The 23,752-nt window shown below is 39.5% G+C and overlaps 1 protein-coding gene across 2 annotated transcripts in view; it reads left to right on the top strand.

The window, feature by feature from the left end:
- Positions 1 to 23,752, top strand: part of galnt18a (UDP-N-acetyl-alpha-D-galactosamine:polypeptide N-acetylgalactosaminyltransferase 18a) — a 120,205-nt gene that overhangs the window by 47,668 nt on the left and 48,785 nt on the right. For both annotated transcript variants that reach the window (XM_026364566.1, XM_026364567.1), the window contains exons 2-3: positions 20,291 to 20,498; positions 20,616 to 20,782. In XM_026364566.1, the coding sequence (XP_026220351.1) occupies positions 20,291 to 20,498; positions 20,616 to 20,782 (375 nt within the window). The remainder of the gene's footprint in view (positions 1 to 20,290; positions 20,499 to 20,615; positions 20,783 to 23,752) is intronic.

Consider the following 23,752-nt stretch of genomic DNA (forward strand, 5'->3'; position numbering starts at 1 on the left):
CAATCTTTTGATCCATTTTTAGCATAACAATTAACACACATATCCTTAAAACCCCACAGCAATCTTTCCCTCATGTCTCTCCAACATGAACCGTACCATTAGTTGTAATACATAGTAAAAGAAGCTCCTTGTGTCTTTTCTGTGACACACACGACACATTTTCTGATGTTATAGGCAATTATAGTTTTTAGTGTAATAGATCCTGCATGTCTTGAGCACCAGGGTGTAGCTGCCGGAGATGCAGTCCACTCTGGAAAAGTGCTGATGGCGCTAGACTGGGATCATAAATATACCACCAGGCCTGACAGGACTGCTGGGAGAGAGAAGTAGTATTTGAGTTAACAGATGTGGAAGGTTTGGCTGTCTCCTAGCTCATTTTCCACGATGTGCTGCATCACTGAGCCTGCAATGCCATCCCTTCACACACATACTCAGAGCCACCTACTGCACCGTACACCACTTCCTATGAGTTCTGCTTGTCTCAATTAAATCAGGTGTATGTACTGTAGGGGAGAGACACATGTTCAACCCACAACAATGTGTGCCTCTGAAACTCTGCAGATGGTGGAAACCAAACTAGGCAGTATGTTTCCTTGCCGCACTTTAATGAGAATCACAGCAGCTTCTTAGTCAGGTTTTAATGAACTCACTTGGAGAATGAGCTTGGCCAGATGTTTCTCACCTACTCCTGATCCCAGTTAGTTAGTTAGAGCGACATGTAATAAGCTACATTTTAATACAGTAGTATGGAAGGGTGATTCATACTCACTGAGAGAGGTATTCTCTTCTAAAGGTTTGAGGAAGACTTACCGTTCCAACCAATCAGAGAAGCAGAGAAGACAGGCAGAAGTTGCTTATTGTATTTTCAAGTAAGAAAAATAATAAGCACATTTCCATTGAGTCTTGGTTAAATTGTTAAATGAAACCAGGAGTCATTAAAGGTTTTTAAATAACCTTTTCAACCAGGTTATGGTTTAGATTATCCCAGATGTAGCCAGCCAGATGCTTTTGATTTAATTTGTCAGACTTTTGATTTCATGCTTATTGAGGTTATACAGTCGCTATACAGCTCTATTGTAGAACTAAATCATAATACTCTACCATAATCAATGATGGCTAATCTTTTTTTTTTTTATGAATCAGTTAGTAAAGGTCAACAATTCAAATTCCTTGCACATTTTGTTATATTCAGCAAAATAATCACTCATGTTCCCCTAGCTGGCTATCCAGTGTTTGTGCTCAGAGAGGTTAGTGTGGTTGCTGACTCTGTAAATGAGGAAAACAGAATGTGGGTCGGACAGGGTAATGGTAACAGCTCAGTTGGCCTTCTATGTGCGTCTCTCTCTTACTCTCTGAATGTATGTATTTGTAGGCTCTTCTGCTTATATGTGTGTGTTTCTATTAGCTCTCTAGTCACATCCTCTCTTCCTGCTATCTGCACTGCTGAGGTCATCTGTGTCTGTGCTTCCCCCAGGTTAACACATTATCTAAATGATTTAATATAACTGCAGCCACCCCGACCCTCTCCTGTCAACGTGCAGTCGAGCAGGGAGACTAAGCACTCTAGGATGAATACTGAATACTTAATAGTATTTTTCATTGCTGTTGTAACAAAGGTATTATGTATTACACAATTTATCTGCTCATTCACTGTGTAGTTATATGTTTAATACATGCAGTTTGTCATAGCACCAGGGATAAAACTGGAATTCAGCTGAAGTGACTGGTACAAGTTTGAGGGTTTTATTCCACACAGTTCCACTAATGTGGAAGTGTGATATAGTGTACATATGACAAATGGGTATGAACCTATACAGCTCTATCTTTAGGATGAGAATCACAGACTGTTGGAATTTGTATTTTTTTGTGGAACAAAGCTAGTCAGTGTATCTGTCTCCAGGGAATGACTGTGAACGCTCAGAGTCTTCTGTTCACTGTTTTCTTATTCATTATATTCAGCTTGGTATTGATTCAGTCACACAGCAGTAACTGGGACAAACACTTGTATTTGCTGTTCGGATTTTCAGGAGCCTGCACTCTTTGCCAGGAAATTAAATATAGTCTGGAGCAAGTACTTCAACTATTCAAACATTAAAAGATTAATTAAAGGTACCATTTCCTACCCACAAGTGTCTGCATTGCTACTCGCTCTATTGCAGGATCTTTTAATGTAGCCGCAAGTGACCCGGCTGTGTAGCCAAGTGTTCAGAACAGTTCTTTAGTGTCCAGAGAGTATGCTGGAATAAATTATGTCTGTCAGCACTGTAACATGGGATTATTTCAATGTGGGTACTACGGTATATATTCATGCGGTGCCTCTGCTTCTATAGGACCTCCACTGTTGCTCCCTGTGGTTTTGGGAGCAAACTGAATATTTAAAGGGAAATATGATTAAAAGCAGAACTCCAGCTCTTTAGTATTGCACTGTGGATGCAATATTCTTATTGCCAGTGCAACATTTTCGCACTGCGCCCAAGTTGTGAGTATTGAGCAGACCGAAGCAGACATGAGGGGAAAGAGCCGCGAGAGTTGAGCTGAACACGGGCACACGGTCGCGCCATTCGTTTCTAGCTACCTTGACTGAGCACGCCTTTAAAAGTTCATTATATTCACCAGCAATCTGTGAGAAGATGGCATTCTCATGTTTATGTGTGAGGCTAACATCATTAGCTGAGCTTAGCACAACGACTGCAAATGGAACAAAGCTCCAACGTTTCAACTTTTCTTACTGTAGTAATTTACATATTTGATCACATTTTTTAATACTTTTGTATGTTGCAAAGTTATTAGAGCAGCTTTAATTCATATCTTTAACATATTTCTCAACAATACCAGCCAACAATGGTCACTTTTGCATTTTTCTGTGTTTGTGTACCTATCGAATAAAATGCACATTACTTATTGAATTATTGAGTATTTTTGAAAATGCAACAGTCTAAACTCACCGTTTAACCCTGTTTACAGTCTTTATGCTAAGCTAGGCTAATCATCTTCCTACCTTACTCCCAACTTAACTTAATGTACATGGAGTATTTTAATTAATGTCAGATTTCTGTATTTGTGCCTATTCTCTCTCTTAATTATGATAAAATCGCACTCACCAAAAGGACAACTTTTTAAAATTAATACTGCTTAATTCCAAAAACATTGGCGTGGATTAGCCTGGTCACTGCAGTGTATTACAGATAATAACCACCCTTCAACAAATATAACATTAACATGTGTAATAATGATTTATATTCCTTTTATTCTTATTGAAGGACAACTTCACTGATGCTCCACCTGGTTCCTATGTAAGTAAGTATATGAATGGTATTAAACTTCCCTTTACATGACATAATCTGAAATGAAAAATTGATTGATATATATATATTTACTTCATACAATAGGAAGCAAGTGGAATATAAGTAATGTTTCCCTTTAATTTGGCTTGGGGATATACAGCACAGAATAAACCAAATGTTTAAATGCAAAGGTTATTAGAAGCCCAAACTTTCAAATAAAAGTCCAATGGCTGAATACCAGGGTAATTATTTAATAACAGCAAACACATAAACTTATTTTCACATTCATAAAAATAAATACAAATCACAGAGCCAGCTATAAAACTGTTTAATATCCTTAAAGCATGTCTGGCTGAGCAGTGTAGATGTAGTCGAAGTGAATTCACCGGAGACATCATGTCTTGAACTGTGAGTTTGTTAACGAAGCCTGGCTGCTTGTTTATAGTAGTTTTGGCCAAGGACACTGTGCCGCCTGGAGCGTTTCCCTCCGCCAGCCCACAGCTCCTTCCTCGTCCCTGCGTCTCACACACATGCACAATCGCAAACAGAGCGCGCTCACAGACACGGAGCACAGAACCGGTCCACTGACCCGCAGTGTCTGTCAGATACACCCCGCTGTGTCTCATGTGGATGAATCAGAGCGGGAGAGAATGAGAAGGGACAAGGACAAGTGACAAGACTATTTGAGTAGACAAGTAAAGTTTTGTTTAGTTTTTTCCTTTTTGCCCGTAAGCAGTTACGACAAAAAACAGTGGTGGTTACTGAGGCAAATATGTAGACTCTCCAGAAAATCTGTAAGATGCGATGTTTAGACGGAAGTAGAGCTCTACCTCAGACTGACAGACGGACAAATGGAGAAGAGCCAGGAGGGTAAGCTGCAACAGGAAAAGGGAGGATAGGAGAAAAGAAAAGGCATTGTTGAGAAGTAATGAATGTGTGCAGTAATGAGATTTTATTTTCTGAAGGCCCGTAGCAGTCACCCTGTCATTGTGCATCACACTGCTGCCTGTCCTTACCCTTTTAGCAACCACGACAAGCAAACAGAATGTCCTTCAGAATCCCTGTCTCCCCTTCACGCATGCAGCTTTAAGAAATAACACCACGATTCAGCGACGGGCACCACATGAGACATCGCTTAGTGTCTTTTTAAAAATTACATTTCATAAAAGCCTCCATGGTTAATGTGGCTTTTCCCATGTTAAAATGTAATGGCCGGGCTAGTCCTTGGACTCATGCACAGCTCTGCATGTTGAAAAGCCTCAGCAGGACTTTGTTTGGATGCCCTGGCAGCTAATGTCACAGCTTGCGTGCGTTTGAAAACTCAAGCAACTGCCCGTCAGCTCATGTGGAGCAGTCGAAAAAACGTACTCAAAGCACCAAACAGAAGATTCGGAGTGATATTCAAATCACAGCGAGCGCGGATCATTGTGATGTTACAATGCCCACAACCCACCATGGCATTTTCACTGCAAGCGAAAAAAGAACAAGACTGTGCAAATGTCAAAGGGGCACAGAGTGCTATATGACCTTTACCCGAGTCTGTCTGCAAACAGCAGGACATGCAACAACAGTGAAGCTTCATGTGTTTCATGTGTTTCAAATAAGATCTGAGGTTCTGGTTGAGAACTGATTAAGTTATTGAAGTGCTAAATAGTGAGATGTAAATTAAAAAGAAAAAGTAAAGAGGTTTCTGACAGCAAACAAACAAACACTGATGACACCTGAGTGACAAGAGATTGGACTCAGGTGAGAATATTTTGTTGAATAACTGATTATTAAAGTTAAGTTCATCTCATTATTAAATTAGATGCCTTTTAGACAGCATTTTGACTTATAATAACAAAAAGCTTCAACCATAATGTAACATAATATTAACAAAGTATTTATTTTAAACCGAACCATGTTGTTTTTACTAAACCTAACCTAAAGTTGGTTTTGTTCTTCAATGTAACCAAACCACAAAGACTTGGGTCTTGGGTGATGCAGCAGTTACCGTAATCATAATTTTAAAAAACATGAATATAAAATGATGATTTATGAATAGAAGCATTCATTAATATCCTTTTGGTCACATAGGGTCAGGGTTGGGCTTAACTTTGCCGATGTTGGCATGTACAAAGATAAGCCCAAACTAAACCAGTTATAAAGAAGAAGAAGAGAATAGGAATAAAACATTTCCTTGACAGCATGTTGTATCTAGGGCTCCTTTTTTAAATAATCCTGCTGGATTCTTGTCAACAGTTTGGTTTGGCATCATGTCTTTGGCTCAGTGCCACTGCTGTCAGTTAGTTCCAGTGTTTGTTTCTTTTATTGTAGGCAGAACTGCTGGCAAACCAAACTGTTGCTGAATTAAATGAGTTTGTTGCTGTTGTTGCTCTAACACCTGCCACAGCCTCCTCTCCGTCTTGGTGGTGTTGTGCGCTTGTGATGGTGTAGCAACTTCGTTTCACATTAACACCCTTTGTGGGTTTCTGGCAAAACTTCTGACAAATCCCAGATGTTTGATTCACGTCGGATTTGTTACAGAACTATTTCAGAGTGCCTCTCTTTATCTCTTCGTCAGTGCTCAGACTGGACAGTTTAAATGACAATGAGCAGCAAAGGATGCAGTCAGTGTTTTTGTTCAGAAAAGCAGAATCACTTCCTGCACGTGGTGTGTTCGCTGACTCCCAGGTATTGATCGGCCTCCTATAGATTTAATAAAGTTTGTGCCAAGGTGAAATGAGCAGCTTAACTTCCAGGCTCGTCAAACCCTTTACTAGCTCCCTGGAACAATGTCATATACTGCCTTTAATTTATGTGCTTGTGCTGCATGTGTGTGGCAGCAGAAATGACAGTGTGTGTGTGTGTGTGTGTGTGTGTGTGTGTGTGTGTGTGTGTGTGTGTGTGTGAGAGAGACTCGTGTTGGCAGCTTATTGGTGTGATTAGCGTGACTTAGCATGACTGTGAGACGCCGTGAGCTCATCACGCTTCATCAGAGATCCTCGCTGGACGGTTAGGTGATTGATTTGTAAAGTCAAAGGAGACGGATCCTCATTTCGCAGAAGATGGCGTGCCTGTTTGTTGAAGGGATAGTCATTTCACCTCATACAGTCAAACTCCTGACAGTGCATTGTGCCTCTGCAGTTCAGCTCCTCAAACATCATTTCAAACAGAAGAGCCTTTAACTCAGTTAATTTGGGTTCTTGTGTCCTCTTGTTAGGTATCCATGAGGAATTTGTCTTCTCACCCTGGAGCTATGATTTATTTTACTAAATTAGTACTCTTATCATGTGGAACCCAACCAGGAATAAACCCATTGTGGGCTTAATAAACTAGGACATAGTTTAACAAGCTTAATACAAAATGTAAAAATATGACAGAAATCAGTTTTGGCAGGTTGTTTAGGACAAAAGGCCAAGTTGGCAAAATGCACAAAGTGCTGTGTTGGCTTCAACCTCAGCAGTGTGCACAGGCAGTCTGATGAAGTAGTTGAATTATTCCTTTAGTGCCATTTAGTTAGTTTGTTAGTTAGTTAGTCTTACCATCACTGTGGTCATCTTTTGAATGACTTGTACTAACGTTGGTGATTTATTGATGGCACCTTCATCAGTTCCAACTTCCATATAACTATCATCCAATACTTACAATACCACTAATACCCACAAAACTAATGGCATCCCCTTATGTTGGACCCACACTACAGGATAAATGGGCAGATTTTGGTTCCAACTTGCTGACAATGACAATGACGTCACGTTTGAATCATGCTGAATCATTACTTTCTGCAGTTATACTCCTATAGACCGTTGTCTGTGTAGATAAACATCACATAATCATGCTGTGCCCAGCTTCAGTTAGTGTGGCCGTGTTCGTGTGATGTTTGGTTTCTCACCCTCGCCGCTCTCCACGGCTCTCGGGTGCTGAAACTAGCACTGGATTTTATCTTCCCTTATTCCTATTCATATTTTTTTTTATCAAAAATGATAAATAAAGCTAAATTATGTTCTTTCTGAATCTTGTACAGTGTCTGACTTTTCTGAGTTTGACCATGAAAAAGTAAAAAAAAAAAAAAAACAGCTTTTCCAAAAGCTCACAGCACCCTGAGCTGTGGTCCTGCCACACACATGTATGTTGTCCTCAAATTCAAAAAGCTTTCTATATTTGTTGGTGGTCAGATTTAAAGGGTATGACCATTCATTTTGATTTATATTATATAGTGATATCTGTCAGACTACAACCTGCTCTGTACACTTTCTTTTTATAACTAGTGGATTATAAGTAAAGTGGATCTCTCACTAAGAGATTTGGCAAATGTGCAGTTGACTCTGGACTACTTGCTCCAGCTTGTTGCTGTTCTAAGCCTCCTGTGCAACATAAAAAATATATTTGGTTCACATCTTGCATGACATGAAACTCAACACATGTAAGGCCACCAGCAGGGAATGAAAAGTCTAAACAAAACATCTTCAGTATAAAAAAATCGTTTGTCTGACTGTGTCGCCTGGTGAAGAAGCAGCTATTTCCTCATGTGCTCACTCCCTTTGTGGACATGTAGTGTCTGTGCCAGCGCCTTGTGGTCAGCTCTTTTGGTATGAATGGATTCAGGGGCTCAGCTGGCTGAGCTTTTTGGAGAATTCCTGCACCTTTGTAGCAGCCTAACAGCTACTAAATCCTCTCATTCCCACATCTCTCTTTGTTGCTGGTTTGCCTTTGTTTTTTTCTTGTCGCTCTCTCAGTTTCTCTCGCTGCCATTTCTACTTTCCAGAGATTACAATTTTGTCTTTGATCTTCATGAATCTTGGTGTGGGTGGACAATTAGGCTAGTAAACCTTGACGTGATGTTTATGCGGTGATGTTTTTAAATGTGTCATTCCTAACGCTGACAGCTTAACTCTTTGCTGTACAGGGATTAGATATGATGGGATTTGAATAGAAAGGTTTCCATTCTCCTCTCTTATTCTCTTAACAACAAACCTGCTGTGAACTAATTGGCTGAATCACCAGTAGCTGTTTTTTTCTCCTAGGGTGTCTTCTTTTAGAAACATGCGTGCCCTTCTGTTCCTCTGATTATGCCCCCAGAAGTCAAGCATATTGTGCTGTTAGAGCTTACAGGCCGCCACAAATGCAAATGCCTCCAATTTGTTTTGTTGTATACCTTAAACAGCTGCATAGCAGCACATACTGATGTATATTTCAAGTGAGGGATGCTGGACAGAATTGTTCTGGGGAAGGAAGTCGTTTGCATAAAGATGACACTCGTTGGATCTAATTTATTTATTCCTTCCAACCAGAAGTATTGTTGTATAAGAGGTCTCAGAAGTGGATACACAGGGATTTTTTCTTCTTTTTCTCCCAGAACAATTTCAACGTCAGTATCACTTGCTGTCTTCCACTTGGACACTGCTCCTCTTTGCAGCACTTGGATGTGCAGAGATGGAACTCTGACATGCGAAAAATAAGTTTTTATTATAGAGATACAGTACAATAAATATATATACTATACATACGTGTGTGTGTGTGTCTGTATGTATGTATGTATGTATGTATATATATATATATATATATATATATATATATATATATATATATATATATATATATATATATATATATATATATATATATATATATATATATATATATATATATATATATACACAGTACTGTGCAAAAATCTTAGGCACCATTTGTCTAACGATGACCAGTATTTATTTCTCTTTTTTTTTTACTTTAGAAACACAAAAAGTGGTTTCTTGGCTTTTGCCTTTCCACAAAAAAGAAGCGTACTTGGCATCCACATGAAGCTGCCAGATGCTGAACCAGGTCCTTGCTGGACTTCTCATCACATCTTCCACTTCTGTTTTTGTCCTTGACCTTTCCAGATTCCTCTACAGGTTACACTTATTATTTGTCACTTTAGCCAACATAATGTTAAAATAAACATGTTTATTGAGATTATATTATGAATTTTATCACTCTAAACATATGTCTTATGTACACTAGCTGTATTCTATCAAGTGAATATAAATAGGTATATAGTTATAATAGCACTGCCAATCCAAAGAAAAATGTAATGCTGCATAAGACTTTTGCACAGTACTTTATATACAGAAATATATCCCAAACCTAAATTTTGAGAAAGGCACATCTTCCTAACCAGTGAGAGAAGAATTCCATTTTTGTAATTTATTAATAACTAATACTAATATAATAGATCAGAACAGGGCAGAGTGTAGCAGATGGAGGAGGATATATATATATACATACATATATATATTGTACTTATGTATATATTTTTGGCATTGGAAATTGTATAGGGAAACATGTTTTCCTCACTGTGCATATGACAAACATTTTGAATAATGGGTTTAGGCAAGAAGTTTAAGGTTAGAGAAGGATTGTGATTTTGTTTAATAAAGACATGTATAAAGTGACTTTTACATTTTCCTTTAAGCCAGACTACAATCTTTCCCTGACCCTAACCCAGTGCTTGAACCCAACCTTTCTGAATGCATTTGAGACTCTCCATTTACGTTAATACAGTAGTTAACACATCCTTCTTATATTTATAAAAACATCATTCAGTTGGTATTACTTCCACCACAATAACATTTTAGTGAGTGCAGCTTAATTCAATAGAATTGGCTTAGGAGCCTGGGTTGCTCTAAGTACAACACTAAATTGGTAGTGTACTGTTAACTAATGTACAAAACGACAAGGCTTTCTACATTTGATTTCAGAATCTGCTTTCTTTTCATCCAGGTAACTTTGTACACCCAGAAGTCCTGTAACAACTGTTTTATTCAGATAAAATAAAAAAAACTGCAAACCTGGAAACAGGTATTTGTAAAATGGAATAAAAACCAAACTTAGGTCAACCCCTCTCCAGACACACTTCACAGTTTTTGATTCACCCAGCTCTCTGATTATGAAAATTCATTTTACTCTCTGATTTATTAACAGATATCATGCTGCTTTATATTTTGAAAGATCTGCGGTTTTCAAGTGCAATAGGAGCAGTTACACTAAAGCAAATGAAAGGAAAAACGCTCTCCCAAAGCTTTTTTGTTACTAAGCATGTATTCCAGTTACGATTCTTTCATCTTAAAATGAAAGAGATGCAGCTTTTTGTCTCAGTAGAAAGAGCAGATTGAGCAGAATAAGACCGAAGAACTTTAAACGTACTGGCACCTGATAAGAAAATGCTTTTTTTTTTTTTTTACTTCCAAGAAACGCCTTATATAGCAATCACATTGTCTTGCTCATCTGCGTGGTTGAGACAATGAAACCTTATCAGTAGTGCTCTAATATAATTAGTGGAGCAGTGGAGCCTTCTGTTGCAGCACGGAGCCATATGGACTTACAGGAAGACCCACTCAATCTGTATTGATTTCTGGAAGTGGACGACTCGGAGAATCCAAGAATCTGCAGTCAAGCTGCGATCAAGACGTAGTTTAGCCTCCCATCACGTATGCTCCGTGTGGTTGGGTGTGCATGTGTCTCACTCCTTCCCCTGTGTGTGTGTGTGTGTGTGTGTGTGTGTGTGGGCATATGTGTATTTCCTGAGAGGCAAGATGGATAATGTCTCTGGCCAAGCTAGAGACGGAAATGATCCATTGTCCTCTCTCTCTCTAACTCGCTCACACACACGCGGACACACACACAGCAGGCAGGAGGAATGACAGTCGTTTGTAGAAACCATCAAACTATGAAGACGTTAAGATGTGGAGAAAATGATGGTTCTAAAAAGTTGTTAGTGTTTTAAAGGAGGCAAATGGCTTGATAATGGAAGCCGACGCTCTGTAATCTGCAGCCTGTCAGGCTATTGGTTGGTGGACAAATGGAAGACAGGAATGCAAAAGACACTGCGTTATTCTGCTCAGTAAACAGCAAGCGGAGGGTTATCAAGCAAGCAAGGGGGTGCAAAAGTAGATAAGTCAGCTTTGTGTAAGGAACATGCAGATATTCAATTTCATTGCAGTGGTGTATCCCGTCCAACTCAACAGCTAAAGAGCTGCTTCCAGACGGCTCTTCATTACCTCAACGGGGGCAAGTTGACTGTTTAAAGTCACTGTGTTAACAGCCACAGCAGCACCAGATTCAATAAACGGCTATTAAATAATGCTTTGTCATCAACTCTTATGCATAAGAATCAGTTTAAAAAGCTTGTTTTAGACCCAGGTGCAGACAAAAGTGTCACACCAGGCTCAGGAGGTTCTTAACATTGATGATGGTGCAACATGAAAAAAGTCAATATTGACTATTTTCTAACTCCTACTGTTCCTATTTGTCCTGCTTCAGTTTGGTCCTACAGGTCCCATGAGACTGTCCTGAAAAATAATAATAATGCTGCCACTAGCGTTCATAGTAATTATGACATAATCAAACAAGACAGTTAGGTAATGTCATTTATAGAGCTTGAATAGGTGTCTCAGGAGGAGGTCCAGGTGGATAGGTTGTGTTTTATGCATAGTTGTAACCATGGTTAACATTACATCAACAAAGAACGTAGTTTAATCGAAACCATACAGACGTGACGCCTTCACCAAGTACTAAAATCAACCTAACTGAGCTGTTTTTGTGCTTCAACTTGTGTACTTCAACTTGAACTTGTGCAGTTCACTGTCATAACTTTGTGATATCACTGACTTCACAGGACTACACAGGTGATCAGGTCTTCTGTGCGTCTCTGGATACTGTGGTTTTGGTCTCTACAACTGTGCAGGATGCTGCACACATCTCTTGTTCACCAAGAAACAGTTTGGGTCATTTTTACATTTCTCTTTTATTTATCTGTCGAACAAACAAGGTACACTGTGTTAAGCAGTTAGAATGCCTCCAGTTTTTATGCTAAGCTTGGCTGAACATGTCCTGACTCCAGCTCCGTACTTAACACACAGGCATGAGATTAGTATCGATCCCCGATCTCACCCCGAGAAAGAAATCAAATAGGCCTATTTCCCAAAGTGCTCGACTACTGTATTTTTCTGAAATCCATACGAGATACAGTCTGTGAGAGAATACAAAACACTCCTGGTTCTTCATAGCATTTGTTCTCCAGCAGGACCACTGCTCCCACTCACACACATGCAGTGTTTCAGCACTGTCTGTAACACATTAGAATAAGGTTGTTGCAGAGCGTTTGCATAACGAGCACCCGTGTCTGAATGCCTGAAGCCACGATTCTAACACATTCAGTGAGATGATGCCGGCGAAGTTACAAAAGCGCTTCAAAACAAACGGCTAATGCAGCTCAGTGGGTGGTGTCTTTTGTGTCTCTCCATCGCCGTCTCTCAGTGGTTTCTCTGCGCGGTGAGGACAGATGTGACTTGTCCAGGTGTGATGCATTAAACAACATTTTTCATACCACAGGTGAGAGGAGGACGACACGGATCACCATCTGCTCACTACTTGATTAAATTGATCATGTGTGAACTTTTGTACAAGGCTGGCAGCCTCCATCCTTCTCTCTCTCTGTCTCACACACACTCTTTTTTTTTTTATTCCATCAGTATGTGTATCATTGTATCCCAAGCAGCTGCAGCACAAAACCTACAAAAGCTTGTCTCCCTTCACTTGGGGAATGTGCAGATGGGTTCACTTTTCGCCCCAGTTGGGAGCATTTTGTAAATGACTCTTGTGTGAGCACACTCGTGGCAACGCCATCAAACACATAGCAAACAATTGAAAAAAAAAAAGAAAAAGAAAACACTTTATTGTGAGTCATCGCTCGCTGCGGTATGAAAAGAAGCTGCCGTGTGATTCGAAGGGGCTCCGAGTCAGTAGAAAAGGCAAATGAATTGCCTGTGTTTTCCCTCGTGCCTCTTTAAATATTGGAACACAAAAAAATCTTTCAGAGGGAGATAATGTTGCGGGGCTTGCAGAGCAAATGAGATTCTCTCCACGAAAAACAAATTCTTTCAAATCCTCGGGTGTGAGTGGGTGTGTGTTTGTGTTACAAGTGCAAAGCCTGTTGGGAGAGGTTCTTGCGATGCAGCAGCCGCAGCGAGCGTTTCAATGTGGGGCTGATGAGCAACTTGAAAGCGCACGGAGGAGGTGCCGAGGTCTAATTGAGTGTTTTTACATCCACGCTCTGTGTTTTGCAAATCGGGCTCATGTCCCATTTAAGGTCTTGATCAGTTTAAGCGGTTTATGCGAATCGTCATGTCCCACACACAAATCAATGGGGCTGAATAAACGGCACATTCCTGATTCTACCATGTGATTTAATGCAGAGAGCAAAAACACACACCACACGACTGATGTCTGTAAACACATCACTTCTGTCTCCATCAAAATAAGAGGTGATTGCGAACAGGATATGAAGTGCACATCCTGAATATGCCTTTCAGGGCAACTACATTCAGTTTCCCTGAATTGATGTGCTCGAACGTGGGCATGTTGCATTGAAGAGTATTTTGGGGCGACTCTTTGGAAACGAGCTGAATTGAGGCCACGGATGCTGCAAAAAAGAAGAAAAGATTCATAAAAGAATAAGTAGATGCTGGAAGCATCTGTTATGCTGATGCACAGACAGGAGAGCAGGAATCTGTGCTCTTTAAACAGGAGCCAGCGCTGAATCACTGTGACAACGGGCTGCTTAATAATGTTAACAATGGTGATGGGCCTCAAAGATAAAACCTCTGCACACCTAAACGTACCCCTAACAAAGTCACAGCGTTTCCTTTTGTCTCTTTTTTGACCTTGTTCAGGTTTGTAAGAAAGACAAATCCTGGAAGTCTTACTTCATTTAAATGCAATGGATCTCTTATACTACTGATAAAACCATCAATGGTGGAGTGAAATAATGATGACACTACCTTCACGTGCACTACTTTTCTGCTTTTATTATATGAATTATTCTTTATATCTTATGGGGGCGGCAGTAGCTTAGTTGTCTAATAACCCCAGGGTTATACTGGGAGTGGCTCTAGCAGCCCCCCAACTCTTAAGAGGAAGAGCAGTTAAGATAACAGATTCATTCTTTTACCCAATTCAGTGAAGAACGTCAGGAAACTCTCACCACTGAGCACTTGGTTGAAATATTACACACCAGGTAACGTGTTCTCTTAAAGGGGTCAAATTATGCTTTTCATGTTCTGATGTTACATTTATTCTTTTTTTACATTGGATACTGATGTTACATATAATCAGAGGCCCCGACCGCTAGACTGTGGCTGGAGGAATGGTGCTGTTCCAACAGGTCACAGTTTGGCCCACAGAAAGATTGACTGGCCATGAGCTGACCAATCAGAACAGACTGAGATGGCGGGAAGTGGGCCCTTAAAGTCTTTTTAGTCTGTAGGCCAGAGGTGCTTTAAAACATTATTTGAACTGAATTAGTATATATTGACAATTAGCCTAATGGCAAGCTGAAAATAGTAAGTATATCAGTAAGACATTGGGAGACAGTGCTTCTGATTTCTCTGCATGCAATGTTGTCGTAGACTAGGACACATTATTCTACCACAAAACACATCTGGAATGGCTGAAAATCTCGGAGGGAAAACACAGCGGCAGAGGCTGGTGCATCAAGATGTTTTGCAAGTGGTAAAAGAATTAAGGCGAGTTAAATTTAATATGCACCAACTAGTGGTTGAAGATTAACGGTGAAATGCATTGTGAACCCAGACTGAGCGGAGTGTTGAGTTTCCTGGAGTGATGTCTCAGTTTGGTTCATTTTAGTTGCTCTTTTTTCTTCCAACTGCAACTCGCCTCCCGCTGCGAAACTGTCATCCAACACTTCATATCCCTGTCTACCATCAGTCACCCGTCAATCAAACCTCGACGAACAGCCGAGCTGCAGAGCGGTTGCAGACGGAGCTGGTACCTGGCGGGTGTTTGATGGACAGCAGTGTGCAGCAAGTGGCCAAGTTTGAAGTCAAATCAAACAAGCACAGAATTTTACATGACATGTCAAGTCAATAAATAATAAATCTGGTATTTCAGCAGGTTTACAGATACAAATGCAAATTAATTTTAAGCATATTCATAAGCTGTTAGATTCTCTGATGAGCTTTTATCTCTGGTTACATCACAAGCTTTACACATAAGTATACCACTACTGGTTAGGTCAGCTGGGGAGTTTCCACAAATACTGGTAACCAGAGTAAAAATGAGATGGAGCATTTATTCTTCGATTGGCCAGAAAAGAAAAGAAAGTCTTTTTATAGTCTGTTCATAAAGAAACACACATTAAACAGTTAAATGTTTATTTAATGAAATAAAAAAAAGGATCAGTGCACAGACTACACACAGTGCATGAGTATTTAATGTAGTCCTTGTAGTCAGGAGATTCAGTTTCTAACACTTCACTGATGTATAAAATACATAAATATTAAAATGAAAAAGAGAAGATATGGTGTAGAGATGTCACACATGCACATTAGTTCAGTCTTCTGGAAAAAATCTGGTGATTTGTAATAATTGTGGAAACATTTTCAAACAATTCCTCCACAAGGAGTAGAGAAGCGTGTCACCTAGTGAAGCTGTTCGTCTGGTCGATGGTTTTTTGTTTGTTCTTTTATCATTTTTGGACAACAGCTGAGATTGATTATACTCTTCCCTATGGTGTGATGGCTGCTATGTAGTTGTAATCTATGTAGTTTTATTACCATTATATATTCATTAGTAAATGATTATTTATTTTAGTAACACAGTTCATACACGTGTACATTAGCTGGCTGTACTATTTGTTTGTGGTAGGAAATATTCCTGGTCCTAGACCTCAGCTCTGGCCGCAGTGGTTTTGACTGCAGTCAGTGTGCTGGGGGCTTGAGAGCCAGCACAGGGGTTGAGCTAACAGCACACCAATTCTGCATAAAGTGACTGGGGGGGAGGGTTGGGGGTTAAGGTAAGACAATTTGTTGTCCAGCAGAGTAGCCCACTCCTAATCCATTAGATTGTGGGGAGTCTGTGCCCGAAGCCTTCAGGGTCCACAGGACAGATGTGTTAATATGTGAATGTGTGTGTGGACAGGGAGCTGTCCTGGTGTCTGAGCTAATAAGAGTGTCTCTGTGCAAGCTGATGTGATGGAGCTCAGGGTCACCTATGCCCAGGGATAGAATACCTTCCCATTTATTCTGCCGTTCTCCTCACCACTCTCTCTGTGTCTACCTGTTCAAAACAACACATGATCAAATTTACAATAAAAAAAGAACATGGCCAGTTACTGGGATTTTACAGTAACTGTAACGTAGCTCACTCCACACTCCACATGGCTAATTTGCATACATCAACATGGCCACATAAACTACTAACGAATATAATCACTATACAAATACATAAGGTACAACTACATTTAAAGCTAGAATATGCAGTATAAGCTGATATTTTGGAGATGTCTGTTTTCCTGTGCACATAAGGAGAGGGAGAGAAGGAGAGACAGGTGATCAAGACTACAGTGCTGATCATAAGGCAGCTTCTCTTTACATGTCTTTATATTTTTATTTGATTCTTATAGTTCATACAGAAAGTGGCTTTCTCTATTTAATAGAGAATAATCCCATTACCATTGTAAACTATGTGGCTCCACATTATAGTAAGTTCTTTATCTTTCTGGTCTTTCTTATCCTGTCATATTCACAGTTAAATAGTTGAAGTGGACCATATTAGGACAGGTTTCAATTACAGACAAACATCTCTTCAGTTTGCAGTTGTAGGTTCTGAATCTCCCCTGAATAACATGAACAAAACAACAAACTCTTATAATATTAGTAAATCTTACCATTTTAAAATTGCAATTAAATATGATGAATCACAGTTTATATTGTACTCTGTGATTAATGCGATTACATTTTTAATCACCTTATACTTAATGAAACTACACAAACTGACTTACAATGTCCCTTAAAATATACAGTGTTAATTGTTGAAAGGTACATATTAGAAATCCACATATATAATGATAAAGATATATATAATGATACATAACATAATGCTATTCCGATTCCTGTTACTGGCTCTTTGTGCACTATGCCTTTCTCTATGTATGCATTTGTCTGTGTTGTTTGTAATCACAGCTGAGCAGACATAGATGGACAGCCAAGTTTCTGTGCCCAACAAGGTTAAACGTACAGGACAAAGATCTGCTGTTGACTGTTGCAGTGTCGTCCTGCCTGAATGCTGCCAGACTGCACAGTGAGCAGCACTTGTGTGTCTCTCAACTTGAGATCAGAGGTCCTCCATGTGTTTTGGGGTGTTACTACCTGGTGTGTAATTGTTCAGTTAGCTATGCAGATGCAAATGACTGGCCCAGTTACTGCTAATACACGCCCCCGGTGAACATACACAACATGCACTCTTACGTACCTGTGGAGGTGAATGTTGTCTTTGTAGCCACCCTTCCTCTGCACAAGGCATCTGATAAGCACAGTAATAAGGCAAGAAAAGTTACAAATAAACTCTCTACAAGGCGGTCTGTGAACAGAAAACCATTCCAGGTGAATACTGTTTTTATTGGAAATGTCTGTTTTCCTCTTGGCTGCACATAAGGAGAGGAAGAGGGTAGAGAGGGAGAGTGCAGGATGTAGAGAGGAAGAACAAGGTGGGAAAATGGTCAAGACTACATGCTGATAATAAGGCAGCTTCTCTTTATATGTCATTATATTTTAATTTATTGCTGGCAGTTCATGAACAAAGTGACTTTCATTTACTGAGTATTTTGCATTATCCTATTACCTTTGTAAACTATGTAATGTGGCTCAACTATATAGTAAATCCTCAGATTCATTGATGTCTTTCCAGTTATATACATAGTTAAATAGTTGAAAAGGACAATATTAGGTCTAATGTGGTCAGCACAGAGTAGCTAAACAAACTGACAGGTTTTAATTACAGCTCGCCAGTATTCCACTTGATAGGTATGCTGTGCTTGTAAGCCGTGCAAGAAAGGGTAGCAGGGTCAGACTAAATGAATAATGAAATATGTTGGGCACAGTACAATGCAGGGCAGGACACAACATATTGCCTTTGCTCTGTGATGCTTGTGTCCTGCCCTCACGAGAATGTGGCTACACTGGAAAACCTTTCACCGTGTCATTCCCGATGTCCTCCAGTGCTGAATAATTGCGTCGGTGAATTTCTTTTAACTTTTTTTTTTCAAGCCATCTTCTACTTTTTGTCAGATTGCAGATCTAAAGTTGGAACACAAATCAGATGATTTAAAAAAAAATCTTAAAACACATTTGTGGCCAAGAAACATGTGGCACAGAATCAATAACGACACTTTCGCTGCGCTTATTGTGAGGCTGTGAGTGGACGTGGAAGGAGGCGGCATTTTACCCTCAAGAGCATTGAGCATGTTATTGACAAAAGGGAAAGTACTACTTTTCCAACTAATAAAACACCCATTCAGCTCAGGAAGGAGTGAAGGTACTTCACAGCCCTTCAGTTGGACTGTTTGTTGGGCAGAGCAGAAAATAGTTACTAAGTCAAAAGGAAATTATAAACTCAAAGTAAAATGAAATGTGTTAAGGAATCAGTGTTCTTGTTTTGTAAGTTATTAGTAGTAGACAGTGCTGCTACTGCGATTTGATTGGTGTGGTCAGTGCAGTCGACTTACAAGAGGGAGGTCCTGAGGGAGAGACATGCCTGCTTGGATCTGCTCCAGGTCGTCAAGTTTCTTCCCACAATCCCACAAGAGTGAATATGAGTGTTGTCAGTTTACAGACTGGATACATGTCAAATCAGCCCCAGCTTGTTACTCTCATGTATTTGAGTCACAGTGCTAACTGTCCAGGTACTCTGTAAAGTAATATGTACTTGACCATTTCTAACTCCATAGAGTTGTTTTTACTACACTTGCCCAAATTCTGAAGGTTTTTCCGATCTAGGATTAATGTTAAATATATGAAGTTAATTAAGTCCCCTGAAGTATAGTGGCAGGAAAACGAACGAAAATGAAAAGTAAAGTACAAATGTTGTACTATGTACTTACTTTCTGTCAGTAAATAGCTTATTAGCTGCTGAGCTGCAGTACATTAAACAGCATGCCAGCTTATAAATGTCACGTTGCTCTGTTGAGGTGCTGGAGTGTTTTAAAAGCAACAGAAACTGCAATGCAGGCACCAGAGAAGTGAGTTAGCTGTCTGTGAATCACAGACTTCAAGTGGTCATTGCATGCAAAGGATATTCAATAGAGTACAATAATGCTTTGTCAGAGTCATTTCTAAACTAAAATATTTAAAAGATCTTTTGATAAAGATAAAATGTTGCTGTTTGCACACTTTCCACCAACCCATGAATTGTTCATTGTCTCTGGTGATCTCCATCATCCAGGGTCACCGACAAACAGACCAGCAGCACTGTTCTGCCTCAAATTCTGTTGCTACTTTGCCCCCACACTCCCCTACACTCAGTAAAAACAGGTGACAGGGAGTTACACGGCGATAGTTTTACATGTGTGTTCCAAATCATGACTCACATCTATGTTGGTTACATTGCTCTTGCAAACTATAATTCACATGTTCAAATTGCCAAGTGTGCTGGTTTGTTTTTTGGTCCAAAAAGACCTCAAGCATGTTTTCTATCCTTGTTGTTATCCTTCATGCATGGGAAGAGGCTGGTGCTGCACATTGTAAGCCACAGCACTGATTTAAAAAAAAAAAAAAAAAAAGAAATGTTACTTTGGGCATGTTTGCGGATTTGTGTCCACCTCGGCAGAAATAGATCAGCGCGGCTGCCAGAATGAGTTATTTGGAATGACAATGAAAATCCCTGTTATTTTGTTTCGCATTTGTGTTCCCTCCTGTTCCCTCGTACTGCTGAAATTATTACTTCAGCCCTCAGCAAACAGGTTTTGTTTGATAACCACACGGCGTACTAAGCGTTCCGTCACAATCATTTTTCCTGCAAAGCTCCCTGAATAGAGCTGAAGGAAGTCCATTTGTCATAAAATTTCTCCATGGAGTACCATCAGGTAGTTGTCACGGCACCTGGCAGCGCAGTGGTTAGTGATGAGGCTCAGGGAAAGCTGCTAAAGAAAACTCCTCTAACATTCACCGTCTCTCTCTCTCTGTCCACAGAAACACCTCAGAAGGATGGTGAAGATGCGTTGTCTTCGTCAGATTCTGCCACAGACCACGCCTCCTCGCTGTTTAAACACTGGGGTCATGACCTGGGGCCAGAGAGTCGAAGGGTCGCGCTGAAGAAGTTCCGTTACCATGGCTACAACAGCTACTTTAGCGACAGGATTTCCCTCACTCGGCCAATCCCAGATTTACGACCAGATGGGTCAGTCCATCAATCGATGTGTCCGCTGTTAATTAATTCTACTAATGAAATAAATGATGGTGGTATTTGCCTGTGTAGATCCAGCCAAACAAACCTCTGATTGCTCCCCCTCCCCAGGTGCAGAAACATGTCGTATTCATCAGATCTTCCGCAGCTCAGTGTCATCTTCATCTTTGTCAATGAGGCCTTGTCAGTATTGCTGCGTTCCATCCACACAGCCATTCAGAGGACGCCGTCCCACCTGCTCAAAGAGATCATACTGGTGGATGATCACAGCAGCAGCTGTAAGGAACTTTCCATAATTGATGGGATCTTAAGGGGAAGTGTTCAGTATTAGTTTATAGTGTTTCACACATCATCCTCATGTATATCTGGAAGTTGAGTCATGGCAACTGGACTTCCTTCTTGTTTGGATAAAACATTTCACTATTCCTCCAAGTAGCTTCTTCAGTCTGAAGATAGCTGGTTAAGTTGGTTGGAGACCACAAATTTATTCTCTAGGTTGATTTTACCTCACACCTGGTCCAATTAGTTCAGTTAGGTTAAACAATGGTAGGTGTGTGAAAAGATTAATAGTCGCATCTCTGCCAACCCCTCCTACCCCTAAAGTGGGTCGTTCGGTGTGGCCGACCTGGTGAATGGGTGAATTGGACATGATCTTAGTCTGGGGATGGATAAAAGAGCAGCATGATAAATCAAAGACAGGTTTGGTCATAACAAGAAGGAGGTCCAGTTGTCATGGCTCAATTTCCAGATAACTTTAAAAAATATGTTAATAAGATATACAAGTTATATTTAACTTTTAATTTTACAAAGTTTATTGGGACAAATAAACTTCCTGGCCGCGGGAGGTATAGTATTAACTTATCTCTCTGCCATATCCATAACTGTTGAACTTTGTTAAATGATGTAAAAAATATCTCCTGCAAGGCTGACAACACTGCAGCCAAATTATAGTCAGATAAAGAATTGCAGTAATTAACAATAGCCAAGAGAATTTTCAATCATTTTTTATGGACAAGAAAGTGGATCCTATAAATTAGGTGAGCTCCAGCCCAGACTGCCTGTATTTTATGTCACGCTTATTTCAAATATTGCTTTAGATTATGCATAACATCAAGATATGTGCAAGCATCAGTTGCATCACTGGTGTATAAAATCCTTTTCCAGCTGTAACAGGTGAGGCCCAGGTACTGCTTTTCAGTTAGAGGCCTGGTGTTAACAAGTGCATCACGTTCCAACGGAACATTTTTCACTGCTGTCACGTCCATAATTACCATTATGAGAAATCGGTGTCTGTTACTGTTGCCTGCAGATTTTATGGGACTCTCACTGCTTCTGTGTTCTTGAATGATACAGTATATCAGAGTCTAGTTAAGGTAGCCTCACAGGGTTGATTGTTGATTGGTTACGCAACTAGGGAGATAAATAGATTCAACATTTACCTGAAATTATTCCCTTTTAATGCGTCATAAATGTTCAAGCTAAAAATTCTCTGGGAAATGTGATTTAATGCCTTTGCTTGGCAGCGAACAATAATTACGTGGTGATAAGTCATAATAGAGGTAATTCATGTAAGATAACTTGGTGAAAGTGCATCATCATTCAAATTCATTGCTTGTTGTTTGTACACATGTAATTGTGACTAATGGGGGTCAGATTCTACTTTCATCTAATGAGGGTTAGATGAAGGCAAAAGTGAAAATGCAGTCAAGAGTAAATTAGCAGATGTCAGAGATTTATTTATACATAAAGTCCAAAGTGGCTATCAAAGATCCCAGAGCAATGCAAACCTACTTTACATTACAATGTCAAAGATTTGAATTTACTTTGTGTCAGTCTTTCAAAATGTCTATATTATGATTTAGACCAACTATAAAATGTATTCAAAATGATAAATCCATCATAAATTCACAGTATATTTTCAGTTATGCTATTGCTATTGCTGTGCATAGATACAGTCACACATTGTACACTCCCTGACTTTTCATCTGTGCTGTGCTTTTTTTGTCCAATTTGTTTTTAAACAAAACACATGAGCAAATAATGACTTTCTTATTATCTGATTTCTGTGTAGTCCCATTAAGCAAACAGCAAAGTAACATGACCAAGACCAGGAACACAAACATGGCAAACATTATATTAAACATTAGCAAGTTAACCTGGTAACCAACCTTAGACGGTGGCTAATACACTAGTAGACAAAATGTGAAGGAAATTTTAGACATGGTGCAACAGCATTCTGGAGCAATACAAACTGATGGTATACAGCTGGAATATATAGTAGCTCGGAGCACAATAAAGCACAGCACTGTAACAACAATGGCAGCTTATATTGTCTCTTTAAAAGTGTTGCTCCTGGCACTGACATCCAAACCCAATTTCAAAAACCTGCTGAAAAATGAACTCTTCTAAAACTTTCTCTGCATTTAAAAACTTTATTAAAAAACTTACACCCCATGAGACTAAAACAGCTCTTTCTATAGCACTTTACCTTTAACCTAAGTTAAAGTTCTTCTCCTTGGATTAGATATTTTGCTTGCTTTATACCCCACTTGTAAGTCGCTTTGGATTAAAGCGTTTGACAAATAACTACTTTTAAAATTTAAACACTGAAACACACTGCATTACTATTGAGTGAAATTACTGTACTTACAGCAAGAAATATTATTACCTAGCTTGTTTTGACTTCTAATAATGCAAAACACAAGATGATAAAGAACCAATAAGCAATATATTTACTATACTAAATAAAGAAACGACCACTGCATGATTACAATGCTTACAAAAGCCAGTCACCTTTCATTCAGAATGCTTGTTTCTGTTTGGACCTGTGTGATCCTGCCCAGTGTACATTTGCCAAGTAACATTTGGACACTGCAGGTTGCCACTGCATTTTAAGACGGATGTAGAGATGGCAAGTTTTTTCTGAACAAGTAGGGCTATGCATTGAGCTTTAGCTAATGTTAGATAACTTCTTATGGCTACCAGCAGAGATGGTTATTTTAGGTAATGAATAAAAAAGTACTTGCTATTATACTGTGTGGTGCATGTGCAAATAAACAAATAAAGTACCGGTAGTTAACACAAATAAATATGTAGCCTAATTTACATGAATGATTCAAAGCAAAACCACACTGTTCACTGTCAATATTAGAGTGTTAAACTTTTGGTCATACAAAACAAGCTACTGTATTTCTACATTGTTCCACATGCTTAATTTTCTTTCTCACACTGTATAGACTAAACACTTA

This window comes from Anabas testudineus, chromosome 6, assembly GCF_900324465.2.
Source record: "Anabas testudineus chromosome 6, fAnaTes1.2, whole genome shotgun sequence".
Classification (NCBI taxonomy): Eukaryota; Metazoa; Chordata; class Actinopteri; order Anabantiformes; family Anabantidae; genus Anabas; species Anabas testudineus.